Raw genomic sequence first — 15,900 nt, 5'->3', positions numbered from 1 at the left:
TTCATTTAAGTGGCTAGAGAATTTGTCTCAATAGGTGATAATGTAGAAGAAAACACATTTAATTTGCTGAAGCACATCAAGACTTTTAAATACATTAAGCTGAACCCACTGTGTCATCTGTTTGTTTAACCTTGGATGTTTAGATGGGGAATTCACTGATTGTCATCTGCTTGCCAGCAAGATGATACGTGCTGATTATAGGCAGCAAGGGTTAATTACCACCAGGATGCACAAGGCTGTATTTATTGTGCATCTGCAGACAGAGAGAGTTTAATTTCATGTTGCAGGTGCAGTGAATTGGGGCAATTAGATGTCTATTCTCCCTTTGATACACATTCATAACTCCCAATTAGCATTAATGACAAAATGAGAAGCAGTTCTCTTAATACTGGCTATCACTCCACTACTGCAAATACTGAAGTGCTTTTTATTCTTCTTAAAATTAATTGTAGGATATGAGAGATTCAGAGAAATTTTTAGCTAGGCTAAATTTAGGGATACGACATCACTCTAAAGTAGCTTGCTCTGTATTGATGCACAAGGTCTTTGCATTTCTGTATTTTCAGAAAGCCTTCAGGAACACACCTGCTGCACTTGTGTGCCTGCTGTAGTGCAGCTTTTCTGCCTGGTGGCAGTGGGACTTGTATGGGTCAGCTGGGGGGAGAAGGGTACAAATAGTCCACATCTATTTTAAGATTGCTTATTTTTTTCGCCCCTTGGAATATTTTCCCTGAAATTTTTAAGTGAACTTCTGGGCTTCATCCCAATTATTGTGCTTGTTCTTGAGCAAGCTGATGCTTTGGGAAATGGTTTGCAGAGGCAACTCAGGACTTCCCATGAGCTGTGTGCCATGAGGTACCTCTGCAGATGTTCCTTCCTCTGCTGCACTGACAGCTAGAGAAGGGAGGAAGATGATGCCAGGTACTTCTGGAAGATGTCCAAGGGATGTACTGGTGTACTGGGGGGTGATGCAGTCATTGCAAGGGAAGAGTGAGGAAAAGCAGGGTGCAGAGGGATGGCTGTGCAGTTTGTCAGACCCACTGGTGGGACACAGAGCAAGAGAGGGTGCTGTCCACGTACCCAGCACTCGGTGAGATCTAACAGCAGCGCTTCTGTTTTCTCGCAGCAGGTCCTCCAAACCATTACCAGCCTCCATAAGCTGCTCAGTGCTTTGCAGGTAGGCTTAGCCCTTCACCCTGCCCCCACACACTGCTTGCCTGAGCTGCCAGTCGTGCTTTGCCCCTTGTCTCCCCTTCTTCTGTCACATCCCTGCATGGCTGGACACTCCACGGCCAGCTTACAGGCTGTGGGAATGACCTGCTGCCTTAGAGAACCAGTGCTGGCCTGAATTTGGGAAGCTGCTGGGGGAGATGCTTTGCCAGCATGCTCTGGTAACCCAGCTGCCAGGCAGCAGTGCTGGGCTGCAAGTGTGGTGGGAGAAGAAGGGGTTCAGTACAGCACCCTGAGTTTTTCAGGGATGGGCCTCTTCCCACAGAGAGGATGCTGCAGTGATTTCTGTCTCCTCTCTCCCAGGGTGTGGTGCTGCAGCAGGACACCTACATCGAGGACCAGAAGCTGGCTCTGAGCGAGAGGGCTCTGAGCCGAAGCTTCTTCCGGCCCAACTCGCTGCTGGAGCAGGAGAAGCAGCGCAACCTGGAGAAGCAGCGCCAGGAGTTGGCCAACCTGAAGAAGCAGCAGACACAGCACCAGGAGGAGAGGCGGAGGAGGGAGAAGGAGTGGGAAGTCCGGGAGAAGGAGCTGGCAGAGCAGGAGGCCCAGCTGGCCCAGCGCGAGGAGCAGGTGCAGAGGCTGAGGCAGGAGCTGGAGCGGGAGCGGGAGGAGCTGCAGGTGAAGAAGGCGGCCTACCAGCTCGACCTGGAGAGGCTCCGCACGGCGCAGAAGCAGCTGGAGAGGGAGAAGGTGCAGCTCAAGCAGGACGTGGAGCGATTTGCTCAAATGCGGCAGGAGTCTGACCACAACCAGGTAAATTATGCCAACAGCCAGGCTCCCAGGGAAGCTGGTCCCTGCAGGGAGCTCCCAGCCAACCCCTGGGTGAACTGCATGCCCCTCACAGGGCACACAGCTGGTGGAAGCCCAGCCCAAGACATGTGGGGCCTGGTATTTAAAACTGGCTCTTCCCTTGCATGTGATGTGCAGTGCTGCATTTTTTGCACCTCTGGAGCTGCTGAGGCACTGCCAGTGTTGGTGCTTCATGGTGTATTGGGGGTGCCTGGCCAGTGCTGGGCAGCCTGAGCTCTGCCCACATCCCTGGCTGTGTGTTGTGGGATGGTAGAGAGGAGGTGGCAGGCTCCCAGGGAAGATGCCCTAGGCAATCCCAGGAGGTTGACCCTGCCTGATGTTGGCCTTCGCCCCACGAGAGCTCTGGGGGGTGGTCAGGCAGAGGAGACATCCTTGTCAGACACAGTCTGAGCGTTGTGGGTAACCTGCAGCCTCCAGCTGTCACAAAAATCACCTGTGAGGCTGATAACTGCAGGGCAAGGCTGTTTGCATGCTGACATCCATCTCCAAAAGCATTCTCCATATCCAGCAAAGAGATGGCATTGCCCTTGTCCTGAAAAGAGCACCTGCAGTCCAGTTGTGGCTCAGTGAGCGGAAGTCCCCAGCTCTGCTGGAAGAGGCTTCTGGTGTCTGACTGCTCACGACCACAAAGAAAAACCCACACACAGATCCTGCTTTGGGCATTTTTCAGCAAGCTAAGGTTTAATTCTTTACAACTGTGCAGCAGTGTGATGGAGGAGAGTAAGCATCATTGGCAAAACATGGGCTGAATTTAATCCTTAAGCCTGTTGATCATTTGTTTGTTCATAACTCACTAATTCTGATTGTAATTTGCTTAGAGATGTAGCAGAATTAGTTTATAAATGTTGGATTGCAGAATGGAAATGATTTTGGGTGCCTGAACAGCCTAATTGTGGAGCTGAGCAGTGAGCTCTAAAAAGCTAATCACCAGAGGAGGCCCTGCTCCCTCCCACCCAGCCCCTGATCAAGCCAGAAGTTTTCCAAGCAGACAGTGAAACTGTTCCAGCTCCAAGCACTTGTAGACAAGGGGGCATGGATGCAGTGGGAGAGGCTGAGAGGTAAAATGCCTGCAGGGCCTAAGAGATTTAGGAGAAGGAAGCACCTTCTCAAGGCAGGTATCTGACTGACATTGCAGAGCTATTAATAGAGGGTTCAGTCGAGCTTTGTTGGGCTTGTTTTGATCTTCCCTTTGAATGGGCAAGCTCAATTACATCCTGAGACAGCCGTTAGGGAAAAAAAAAAATCAGGAAAAATGCTTTTGCTTTCATCTTTTGCTTGGGAAGGCTTCCTTTGACACATGGTGCTCCCGTGCTGTGTGCTGGCGTTCATTCCCAAAGAGGCATGCGGCTCCTTGGCCTCCTGCCACCATCTGTGTGTGCAAACGATGCAGGGTGAGTCTTGCTATTGAGATCTTAGAGAATATTTGCCCTTGGCTTGTTGATACATAGCATAATACATGTAGGAGCAAAAGATAGTGGAGTGTTACTCTTTGTATGCCTCATTTCTTCATCTTGAACAGAACATCTTTTCTCTTTGCCTGGATGGGGACAGCGTTTTACTTGGTGAATGGGCTGGATGTTCACAAGAACAACCTCTGTGAGTGGTCTGGGACACACTGTTTCTATCCATGTTCTGTGCTAGCCTATTTCAGGAAACACTTTTCCTTTCTAGGTATCAAACCTACATGAGAAACTTGCAAGAGTCTCCTCCCATTCCAGCATTGATGAATGCTCCACACAGAAGAGCCCTTCCCTTCCTAAACAAGGGCACTTTGACGCAGAACTGTCTGTCTCCCCCAAAAGGAACAGTCTTTCAAGGACACACAAAGAGAAAAGCACTTTCCATTTGCTTAGCACAACAAACCAGACTAACAAGGCAGCTGAGGAACAGACCCAGATGCCTACTCGCCTCTTCAGTTTAGCCAAACCAAAGGAGAAGAAGGAAAAGAAGAAAAAGGGCAGGGGACATCGCTCCCAACAGTCTGGTGAGTGTCAGGAGAGCTCACAGGTGTTTTTTCAGGGTTGGTAAGTTGGCTGTTTTCCTTCAGCCATAAAACTTGTGGGAGCCACAAAATCTGGCTTTAAATGAGGATGGTGATGCAGGGATGGGGAAGACCAGCTGTTCTGAGTGGAGTTCCCAGCTTGAAGTGATTTTCCATGGGCTTTTCCGCCTGTTCTGCAGCCCCTGGGGTTGTCAGAGGGACACACTCTGCTTCTTCCCTTTCCTATCCCATGGGCTGGATTCTCTGCTTCAAGGAGGAAAATGTTCTGCTTCAGTGTCTGTGCTTTCAGAAGGAGCTGCTGCTGGGATGCTCCTGGCTGTTGTAGCTCCTGATGTCTGCTTTAGCTCTGTGGTAATTTGGAAGTGATACCCACAAGCCTTCTGGTGGCCTTTCCCTTCCCCTCAAGCTCTTGTTTGGAAAAAAACCATGCAGGTTTTTTTTGTCTGGTAGTTCTGCATCCCCTTAGGACTCAGAGCTGCAGCTCAAACCTCTGACCCACATGAAATTTGATCACATGCCCTCGGATGACCGGTTTCATTCACACTAGCTCACTGATGTTTTCCAGCTTGTGCACAGGAAATCTCACTCGTTACAAGGTGTAATTTCATGGTAGCTCATAAGGGAACTGAACATCTTTTAAGGAACCATGTGGATTTGGCAGACAGCGGGATTTCTGTGCACATGGACCCCCTGGAGTCTCCAGGCATTTTACTCTGCCTGCTGTATCCCCATGTTCCCGTAGTGATTCCCACCTGTTGTTTTTGGGTGCTGCAGATTCTCACTCGTCGGAAGCACCTCCAGAGGGTGAGGAGATCTTCTGCTGAGCACGGACTGTTGCAGTGGTCACTCGTGGCATTGGCACCGTGGACATCTCCCTGCCTGTGACACAGCACGTGGCTGGTGCCTGCGCTGGACAAGCATCTGGAGGTTTTAAATAAAACGTGTTCTGAAGTCTGCTAAGTGGTGGATAAGGGCCTCTCTCCTGTGGTTTCGGGTGAATTCTCCCTGCAGAGGCTGTGCCTGCATGGCTCACAGGACCATCTCCTTGTGCAAACCTGGGGTCAAACGGATTGGGATAGATGTTGTCTGTCTCTTCTTACTGCTAAAGGATGAGAAAATACAGCCTTAAGGGGTCTGTGCCTTCAAATTCCCCTGTACTGGGGAAAAGAACCAAAACCAAGCATTTAGCAAAAGATTAGGACTCTACAAATGGTGCGTACACACTGGCATATACAGATATACTGTACATATACATATATGTATCTATGTATCCACTGGGATATGCTTACAGTCCCTACAGCCCAGGTCCACCCGTGGGGATAGATGATACCTGATGACTTTCAGGGAGTGTGTAGATATTAAATATCTTGCCCTTACTGCTCCGACTGGAACCGAGTGACCTGCACACCCCTTTTGTGCTTGTGGGATAGGGGCTGTTTGGTTTCAGAAGGGTACCTTACACCAGGAAGCAGTAACAGTATTCAGAAGCAACAACCCAGAGGATAAAAAAATAAAATTTAAAATCATTCTGAGCTATTTCTGCAGGGCAGAGGAATTAAATGTCAAACTTTGTTTTCAGAGTCAAGCAGGACATCACTGGGTATATTTAAAATGGCGCAGAAAAGAGAATTTTGGTAGGCTGGTGAGGCAATCCCAGGGAGCCAGAACAGACAGTGTTCAAATGGGAACAACAGTAAGCAACATTTTTTTACACAATCTGTTTGAGCTCCAGCTCACTCCCTCCCATCCCCGAAGTAAAGATTATCCTTTTGCTGGAATAGAGCTCTCCAGTTGCATTTGACATCCCCATATAAGCCTAATGACTTAGTGGAGGGATGGCTAAAAATCTGCTTTTAGGGATCTTTGTTCTGTTCTCTGTATTCTTCTTAGCCTGCTTTTTGTGCTACTGTTGGGCTTCTGTTTCTCTGGATTTTCTCACTTGTCCTGCTCATTTCTGAGGCAGAGTGAGAGCAGCAGTGTCTGAGCAGGTCAGTGAGACATTGCGGGGCAGCGGGGCGAGCTCCAAGGAGATGGCTCCTGTCCCTATGGCTGTGCAATACTGGGCACTTGGGAACCATTTTTGGGGAGAAAAAGGTTCTGATGGACAAATCCCCTGTGGGACAGGTCTGGAGTCCAGCGTAGCATGTCCCTTTGGCCTCTGGGGTGAAGTGTCCATGCAGAACAGCAGGGTCCGAGGGCAGCTCTTGCTGTGCCAGCTGTGGGATGTCTGTACAGTTGTTGAACACAGGGATGTGTTCGGCAGGGGAGGAGAAATGCAAAAAGACACACTTTTCTCAAAAATCACCTTTCTTCCAATCCCTGTCAGGAGAATTACCCGAGTGGATTTGTAAATGGTTACCAGCTTCAAAATAGGTCAAGGTTTTGCTCAGAGTTTGAAGCTGTCAGGTGCATTTCCTTTCCTACCAGGGTTTTTTTTTTTCTTTGAAATAACAAATCATTTCTCTTTTTGCACTATTGTTTGATTTCAGTTTGCTCTCAGGCTTGTCACGAGCTGGTGACCCGCAGCAGTTTTCAGAGTTAGTGCTGACGAGCATCAGCAGCATTGATGGTGAGGTGGATGCTTGGGCTGGGCTGTCTTGGTGCAGGAACCCTGCTTGCTTTGGAAGCTCTCTACACTATTAAGACTCAAAAGAAAAAGAGAAAAAAAAAGAAAGGAAAAAGGGTTGAGGTTTTGGTTTTTTTTAATATTATTTGGTGCTTGTTCTTAATTGCAAGCAGGGCTTGCAAAAATATTTATCTTTCATTTTATCTGAAAGAGTTTTTTAAAAAAAGTTTACTTGGTTTTATTTTTTTATTTCTTCTTACTTTTGCTTTTGTTTGGGGAATGATTTGGAGTTTTTTTTCTCTTCCCCCCCCCCCTTTTTTTTGGTTTGTTTATTTGTTTTGTTTTCTTACCAAAAGATTGGTAAACCAAATGTTCACATCTCCCTGTTTCCTACAAACCATGGGGTTGGGCAGTGCTGCTTTGCAGCTCATTCCATGCCCAAAGTCACACAATTTCAGCTGAGAGCTTTCTTCAAGGCAGAGCATCTTCAAGCCAAAAAAAGTCTGGAAAAAGACACAGTGACTTCAGACAAGGCTCCTTCTGTCAATTAGTTTCCTTGTTTTAACTTCTGGTTAGGTTTTCTCATTCCCTTTGGAGGCAAAGGAAAAAGCAAAGCATGGAGTGCCTTGCAGTGATGTGAGGGTCTGGTTGCTCTCCTGAACCCGAGGGGAGCTGAAGGAGGTGTGCTGGTGGTGTGGTGTTACCTTTTTTGTAAGAAAACCACCAACTTCAGAAAGTAACTTCTGCCCTGCTGTTTATACATCTGCAAACGCGAATGTGCCAAGCTGAAATTTTTGGAAACCAAAGCAGTGTGTGGCTCATTTACTGCTGTGTGAACAGAGATCAGGGCACTGGTAGGTCTGAGTTCCCCTCAGCCTGGAACAGCCTTTGCCACTATGAGCTTTTCAGTTTATCCCACTGTCTTTTCCCCAGTCACAGCACATGCCAGATTCACAACACAGCAATGTCCCACGGCTCTGAGAAGGGCACCCAAAGGCAGATGTGTGACCCAGGCCAGCAGGGTTGAGTCTCTTCCTGGCTTCACCATCTCTCCTGGCCTGTGCAAATCAAAAAGAGCATTCAATGCCTGAAGTGCAAATAGTATTGGCTAAGTGATCTCCCAAGGTCCCTCCAGTTCCTTGACAGAAACCATGGGTGTGGGTCGGAAATACACTCACCAGAAATCCTGTGTACCAAAGCTGTTTGTGTGTTAAATTCTGGTGGACAGACCTTTGTCCCTGGAGGATGTCTGTTACTGTATGATTCACTTTTTTGGAATGAAGCCTTTCCTCCCACACTGCTTCCTCCTTCTTTCACCTTTAGGAAGGTAAGGGCTTGTTTTTATCTCTTTAGCCTTTTATTTTTCCCATCTCAGGTTTTCTTTGGAAAGGCTTGGCATAGGTTCCTAGAGTCAGATTCCTGCTCTGATCCCTGAAGGTTGTCTAGCATTGTCTGCTAGGGCATGGTCCCAGCTTTACAGCAGCAAAACCCATCCTCTTCCTGGCCTTAAAATTGCATTTGCTCCAGTTCCATGCCTGGCATCCATCCTGCAATTGTTGAAAGAAAACATGCTGCTTCTTCAGCCCAGCCCGTGGCTGTCTAGTTCCCAGAGTCAGTCCCTTGATCCCTTTTGGAGCACCCAAACCACCCTGTTTTGCTTTGGGTTCCTGGGACTCAGGATAGGTTCAAAACCATCTGTTTGAAGCCCATGTTGTTGGACGGAGAAGAGGATCCTGCGAGGGCTCTTGGAGCTGTTTGTGCTGGTGTTTCATGGCGGGCAGAAATCAGATTTGCTTTTCTTGGCCTGGTCTTTGCCACTGCCCAACAGGAGGGGTTTCAGTGTCCAGGGAAAGTGAGGATGTGGGCTCAGACAAGTACAGAAGTGGCCAGTATTAGCTGGGGGTGCCAGAATACCCAGCAGCAGACAGTAGCTGTAGCAAAGGGTGGGAGACTCAATGGAGTTGTGTGGGGTTGGCCTAAGATTTTTTTAAATGAAGTGATCATCTCAACACGTAACTTGATGTCAGTTTGATGCCATAAAGCACTTTAAATGGAACTGGTCTTGCCCCTTTTAATTATGGTTATTTGCAGACAATCAGTTTTGCCATTGCTTTCCCCTCTGTATCCCCCCCCAGCAAAATCAGAGCTGCAAGTAGGTGTGTTCCTGGTGTGGTTTGGCTTTTCCCCAAGAGGGAAAGAAGGGCCAAGCTTTTTGTATTATTTTTAGACCAAAGTGGGTACGAATCTGACTACAGTCCTACTGCAGGTAGGTTGTGTGGCAGGACAAGAGAACTGGCTTCTGCTGGCTCAGGTATATCCCCCAGGAGAGCCCATGCCCACTTCACCATCACCTTCCTCACAGGTAGGGAAGCAACCTGCCAGTGGTTTTCCCTCCATTTCCTTTTCCTTGGAGAAACTCAGAGCGAAGGAGATGTGAGGGGATGCATCCAAATAAGTGAGGCTCTTTCCATGCACCAAGGTATTTACTGTCCAGGCCACTGGGACACCTCCCACCTCCTGGGACAGGAGCTCTCACCCCCACTGAGGGTGGACTCTTCCCTCTGGAGGTGTGACAGTGCTGGGCAACTCAGTAATGCCATCAGCTTGTGTGGATTTGCATCCAGAGAGTCCGACCACCTTTGCACCTTCCTTGAGTCACTAGGAAATCCCACAGCTGTTGCTGAAACACCCAACTCCAGTCCTTCCACATGCCACCTAGTCAGAAGAGGTTCTTCAGGTGCCAAATCCCAAGGAAGCTGTCTAGGATATCTATGGCATGGAGCAAGGGAGGACTGGGCAGGGGACACAGGAGAGTATCTGCTAAAATCCCACAAAACATTCCTTGTTAACCAGAACTCTGGAAATTTTTCTGCCTGCTGGCCAGGTTTGGGAATTTGTCATGATCTAGGGCACCCTTTTAAATAAAAAACCTCCCCTGCTGCTCGTAACTCTTGCTTCATGTGTCAGAAGGGGCAGCAATCCACAATTCTTCGTTGGTGATACAGCTAATTTTTAAATATAGGCGAGCTGAACTGGCCAAATCTCCTACACCTAGTGCTCTTCAGTGATGAGAAGTGTAACGCCAGCTCTCTTCCCACCTGCGTTTCCAGGGCTCTGTGCCCTTTCCTTCCACATGCATTTCACTGACACTGATGCTTTGCCCAAATATAAATCAGCTTCCATTGCTTGGGGGGAGGGGGGAACAGGATAACAATCACTGCTTTGCATACAGCTATGAGCTTTGTATGTATTTAAGCTGTCTATAGGTACCTATCCTTTCCATGCTCTAAAGTAATTCTGCAATTTTCTTTATCAATATTGAACACTGACTCAAAAAATGAAATAAAAATCTGTGTCCAGTTCAGTTCGCCTATGGTTAAAGTTTAGCCTGGTGTTTATTTTGTACTAATATGGAATGCACTTGAGTAATTCCCAGAACAGTGAGGTGTATTACAATAACCTGATATACCTCTGCTTTTGGTTTGTTTCTTATTAAAAACAAAAAGGAAAAAAAAAAAAAAAAAAAAAAGCTTTGCATTTTCATGTTGAACCCGTAAAGAATAAAAGTTGGGAAAAAAAGATTTTTAAAGAAGAGGGTAAAACCTAATTGCTGTATGTTAATTTGTAATTATGTAAAAAGTGAGCAGGTTATTGACTGTAAAATTCTTCAGTTCTTCTGTAACTTGTCGGAAACCATTAGGTTTTGTAACAAGCTTTTATTTATCTTCCTTTTTAGTTATCAGTATCAACCTCTTGTAAAGTCATTCTTCCTCTAAATAAATTTGATTTTAAGTCTGAGTTTTCTGCCTCATTTTTTCCCACACCTTTGGTATTTCTGCTGTTGACTTTTTTGCACCAAGGCTGAATGAAGAGCCCTAACCCCCAACCTGTAACCAAATGTTTGCATTACCTTTATCATCTCTGTTCCAGGTTGTACCCACTGGACTCTAACTTATTTTCCTCCTCTTAGAAGATTGGCATTTTACTGAAGGACAGATGGCTGTGTGATATCCTTTGGTTTTTCTCCCCCCCCCCAAACACAAAGGGCTGTTCATCCTTGTACAAGAAGAAGAAGGGTCACAGCTGATCTCTCTGCCTCTTCAGCCCCGTGAGTGAGAATAATCGGAGTCTGGGGGCTGCATGTGCTGGCTGATGGCACAGAGTTCCTGTAACCCCCTAACACAGCTCTGTGTCTTTGACAAATCCTAGACACACAGGTTTTTGGCTTATTTGGCTGAGAGAACCATAGATGCTGCATCTCATCCCAGGACAAGGTCCACGATGCTGTGTTCTTTAGGTATTCCCATCTCTCCTGCAAGAAGACACCCATCAGAAATGCTGTATCCAGGATCCAGGTCTCCACTGAGGAGGTGATGAAAGGAAGAAAATTCTCTGTGGTGAGGCACTGGAACAGTTGCCCAGAGAAGCTGTGGATGCCCCATCCCTGGAAGTGTTCAAGGCCAGGTCAGACAGGGCTTGGAGCAACCTGGTCTAGTGGAAAATTTCCTGCCTGTGGCAGGGGTGATGGAAAGAGGATCTTTAAGGTCCCTTCCAACACAAACTATTCTATGATTCCAAGATAAGGTACATGGTGTTCCCAGTGCCTGCAGGCATCAGTCCAGGCAGGAGAGGGTGCCAGAAGTACAGAGCCATGACGATGAGAAGTCACGGAGGACCACAATGGCTGGAGTTTCCCCATGACCATTTTCTGCTGGATCATAGAAGCAATCGCTGCTGGCCCTGTACTGCCAGTCCTGCACAGGACTCCGCCATCCTCTCCCCAGGCAGGAGAAGCAGGAGACCTGCACCCTTCACCTGCTGTGTGTTGATTTTGAGGCGGAGGAATTGCTTCATTTCCATTTGTTACTCCACTTGCCTTCAGAGGTATGATTGGGAAGGAGAAAGGATGCTTGAGGAGAATCAGATATGTATTCATAGAACCAGAATACCCTGGATTGGAAGAGACCCACAAAGAGCATCAAGTCCAGCTCTTGACCCAGCACAAGACAGCCCCAAGAATCAAGTATTGATCAAAGCTTTGGGCTGTCAGGTGCTTGGGGTGTTGTGTTGTTCCTCAGCAGGCATCGGGGAACGCCAGCCTCCCAGTGCACTCACTGCTGGTGTTTTCCCCTCCTCTCAGCTGTGCTGCACGTGCTGTTCTGAAAACCCAAGTCACGTCAATGTACCTGAACCTACACCCTGTCACGCAGCACTTGCTCCAAGACAGGCAGCCCCTGGGTGTGAGACAGGAGATGAAAGAGCTCGTTTATCTCAACGGCTGCTCAGTAGTCCCGGGTTTATTTGCATTCCCAGGCGTCCCGGCTCACCTATTTACAGAAGGTGAATAAAAGCCTTTGCCAAACTGTCGGCTCCTGGGTATGGCTTTTAAAAAGCACATTTTCCTGTGGCCCCTCTTGGCTCTGTGACCTGGATGCCTGGCAAAAGCACCCCTTGGGGCACCCCCAGCCTTTGCATGGCTGCAGTAAAACAACATCAGCTGCTGCAGCTGCTGGGAACGGGAGATGCTGCTGTGATACAACAGGCATTGGTCATGGGAGATGGGACAGCACGTTTACTGATGACAAACCACATGGAGAAAATCAAATCCTTTCTGAATCAAGCTCCTGCCAGGGAAAGGTTGGGGTGTAGAGCAAACCAGGCACCCTGAGCTTCTCTGGTCCCGCAGAGTGCGCTCCAAAGCCCCGTTTCCATTAGCCAGGGGGGAAGCCTGGGCAGGCAATACAAATTGCCTTTGGCAGAGGAGGAAGCAAAGACCCTGCTGCTCCAGGACACATCCGTGTGGCAATCTGACTATCCTTAACCAGCTTTTCACAATTCCATATGCTCACAATTTCTATGCTTGAGCCATTACAGCACAGCCAAGATAATGAAATGGATGTTCTCTCCAGACCACGTGGATCCATTAATTTAGATGGGCCCAAGAAAGAGTGATGGGTTTCTGAGCATCCCAGCTTTCTTGCCCAGCCTTTCCTTGGCACCTGAAGTTAGAGCAAAAGATCTCTGTGGGTTTGTTGGATGTGGTTGGCACATTGACCTAAAATGGGTCCTACAGGATCCTTAGAATGGGTTGAGCCTCTAAAAGGAGCATTGACAGGCACAGGAGAGGCTCTTTGAAAATACGGTTTAGTGATACCTTTAACATTTGCATTATTTGCATGATCTGCATTTCCCCTTCCCTGCCCTTGCCAGATTCAGTCCTGGCACTGGCTTCAGGGAGGGAAACGGGAGGTCTGGGAGGACACAGGTGCAAGCTGGGCTGGGGCTTGCAGACAGGCCACTCATTCATAGAGGTTTTATTAAGAGAAGGAAAGGCAAAACTGTAATTAGTGCAGTGAGTGAGTGAGATGCCTTGTGATCAGATACAAGGTGGATGGTAATGACTTACCTTTGCCATTGAAGGCACCTGGGGCTTGTTAATTTGCTACAGGAATGTTAAATATAGCAAATGTCTTGATTTTTAGGAGGTTGAACCATGTAAAAATTAAGTGGAAAATAATATTTGACACTAGCAATTGATATCAGCACCCCCAGCTCTCACAGGGATGGGCAGACAGTGGGTGCTCCTTGTTTCTCCCCTAAAGCTGCCTTCACACCTCTTGAATCACCCCCAAACCAGGCTTTGCTCCACAGCCCGCTCTCCTGCCTCTGTTTCAAGGATGCCCAAGGGTGCAGGTTCAGGACTGGCTCCCCCTGCCCCACTCTCCCTGCACTCTGGAACTCCCCTGTGTGTCAATACAGAGTGGACTTGTTTTCAGCCCTTTGCTCTCCTCCCTTTGTGCTCCATCCCTTGCACAGATGCAGCTCAGCTGGCAATTCCCAATCCCCCCTGACCTCTTACCACAGCCTGGCGTCTCTCCCTCCGGCGTCTCCAGATGCTCTTTCTTTCCCCTTTCCTTTCACCAAAGGGCTGCTTCTCACCAGCCACATCTTTCCAGTGAGCCTAATTAGACATGAGCCTAATTAGAGCTGAGCAGGAGCGGTGAGTCATTAGCAGAGCCCTGTGGGAAGGCCGGGAGCAGGGGTGCTGGGAAGCAGCCGTGGGGAAGCAGCTCCCGTTTGTGTGTGCGTGTGTAATTCCTCCATACATGACCCAGAAATGGAGTGAAGGGTGTTTACGCTCCTCCCTGCACCTGCCAGGGAGCCAAGTGGGCCCCAGTGCTGCTGGGCTGGCCTCAGGGCAGGGGATGGCCGTCCATCCCACCCAGCCAGGGAAGGTAGAAACCAAAAGAGCTTTTCCTGGTGGCCCTTAGGCTTTTTTTCTCCTTGTTTGGTTTTTACTCATCCGTTTTTACAACCAGCTATTCCCCACGATGGAGCGGAGCCAGCACCCTGGGGACTGGCTGCCTGCTGGGCCTGTAGCAAGAAGGAGCCCTGCTGGGGTGGAGAAGGAGAGTGACGGCAGCAGTAAAGGGCAGAATGCTAACATTTGCTTGGGATAAACCCACAGGAGTGGGGATAGGTATGATGCCAGGAGTGAGAGACAGGTCTTTCTATCAGTCATTATCACATTCTGCCTGTAAGTGCCAGCAGCTTCTTCACAAGCACAAGTTGTGCCACCCTGGCCTGGTCATGGACTGTTCCCCCCAGCCTCAGCTGGGAAAGGAGAGCTTCCCAAGAGAGCCAGAACTGAAAACCCACAAATTACTTGATTCCTGAGCTCTGTGGTCATCAGAGACTGTCAGGAAGAATGAAAGGACAGGTTGGATAGCTAGGATCAGTCTTCTTGAACCCTTCCCCCAACTTCATTTGGCGGGGGACACACAAACACAGAGGGGCCCTTGTCTGCGAGCCACAGCCGTCAGTGGTGCAGCGTGTGCTGGGGAGAGGGAAGTGAGATGTCCAGGCACTGACAGCATGAAAGCCAGGCTTTTTCCACCTAATTGGATCTGTTATTCAGCTGAGAAATGCTGAATGGATTGGGTGGGCTCCGAGCTCACGATTTCAGTAAGGAAGTTGGGACGTTGTGGCAAAGTAGGTCACAGTGCTGCAAAACAGGGTGATGGTTCTGCACAACAGCTGAGGATGTTAAATAAGGAGGTGGTGAAATGGAAAGAAAAGGGAGATTGTGAGGAAGGAAGAATAAATGAGCTCAGCCTTGGCAATTCATTCCCACCAAGGGTCCCTGCTGCTGGCTCCCACCTTGGGGCCCCCAGCACTGCTGTCTCTGACTGAGGGCACTGGGCTCCTGCTCTGCACTGGAGCAAGAGGGACTGGGCCCAGTTTAAATTCCCAGTTGGTTGTGGGGAGCTGGGGGCAAAGGTTTCTCCTGCTCTTGGCAGCTTAACTCAAATGCTGCTTACAGAGCTGCATTTCCATGCATGGCATTTTGTGAGCCTGGACCCTCTTCAGAGACTAAAACCTGTTGGGTTTACCCCAAGGGAATAGGTGCATGGGGAAATAGGAAAACAATTTCATGTGGGATATATTGCAAGGAGCATGTGTGATGCTGGGGCATTAATTAATGTGCAGGAGAAGATGACAAGCCATGGACACAAGGAGTTAGTGGTCCATATGGACATGGATGAATCTGAAAGCATGCTGGATGGCTGGAAAGAAGTGCTCCTCTTCCAATGATGTGTTTAAATGCCAGAGTCAGCCTCTGGATAGATGTGGGGCTTCCTCAGACACCAGAGCTATTAAATCACCAGCTACTCTGCTTTTAATTGACTCTCATGACAAAGGGAGTGGGCTCAGATGATAATTCCCTGCAGGGCTTCACTGCAAAGCAGTATTATTTCAAGGGCAGCTGGGGTCAGGCTGGGAAAATGCATATTTAAAACCCAATAAGGCTCTAAGAGTTTGATTTAGATAAGACATAGCAGTATCAGCCTTTTGCATCCAGGGACATTCAGCACACTCAGGCCCTGGGGATGGAGGGGTGATCATGCCAGCTGCCTGCCTGGTTCCACCTCCAAGCATCTCCCTGCCCTCTCGAGTGTTTTTTGGAGTGAGAAGCACCCTGTTACTGAGCTGGGGAACTGAGGTGGACAGAGCTCATGGGCAGGCTCCAGCCAGGGCCAGAGGGTGGGTAGAAAGGAGCTGTATCCTGCCCCAGCTCTCCCATGGGATTGGGCCCTGCAAAACAAAGGGAGGTGTGGGATGAGCCCCCCTGCTCCTCCAGGGATCTCCATGTCGGGCTCCTGGCACTTCGTGGGGAAGATGTCTGAGCTCCTGACACCCCACAGCGAGGGCTGGCTGTAGAGTGTGGGCTTGTTTCCCAGGAGCCTGGGAACACAAAACTCCTCTAACACCACCAGACAGGACTCTTTCC

At 48.7% G+C, this 15,900-nt stretch overlaps 2 protein-coding genes across 7 annotated transcripts in view; one reads left to right on the top strand and one right to left on the bottom strand.

The window, feature by feature from the left end:
• Positions 1-6,712, top strand: part of AKAP13 (A-kinase anchoring protein 13) — a 184,149-nt gene extending 177,437 nt beyond the window's left edge. For 5 of the 6 annotated variants that reach the window (XM_017742616.1, XM_017742619.1, XM_017742618.1 and 2 more), the window contains 4 exons: positions 1,127-1,177; positions 1,534-1,983; positions 3,712-4,024; positions 4,817-6,712. In XM_017742616.1, the coding sequence (XP_017598105.1) occupies positions 1,127-1,177; positions 1,534-1,983; positions 3,712-4,024; positions 4,817-4,866 (864 nt within the window). In that variant the 3' untranslated portion in view covers positions 4,867-6,712. The remainder of the gene's footprint in view (positions 1-1,126; positions 1,178-1,533; positions 1,984-3,711; positions 4,025-4,816) is intronic. The other variant, XM_017742617.1, reaches the window with a different exon arrangement.
• The window catches only part of KLHL25 (kelch like family member 25), a 29,573-nt gene continuing 19,740 nt past the window's right edge, over positions 6,068-15,900 (bottom strand). Inside the window, exons 3-4 of the mRNA XM_008640101.2 lie at positions 8,902-8,907; positions 6,068-6,079 (exon numbers count right to left, since the gene is read on the bottom strand). The gene's annotated coding sequence lies outside the window, so the exon portion shown is untranslated. The remainder of the gene's footprint in view (positions 6,080-8,901; positions 8,908-15,900) is intronic.

Source organism: Corvus brachyrhynchos, unplaced genomic scaffold (genome assembly GCF_000691975.1).
Source record: "Corvus brachyrhynchos isolate BGI_N302 unplaced genomic scaffold, ASM69197v1 scaffold97, whole genome shotgun sequence".
Taxonomy (NCBI): domain Eukaryota; kingdom Metazoa; phylum Chordata; class Aves; order Passeriformes; family Corvidae; genus Corvus; species Corvus brachyrhynchos.
This window is presented reverse-complemented; position numbering and strand designations above follow the sequence as displayed.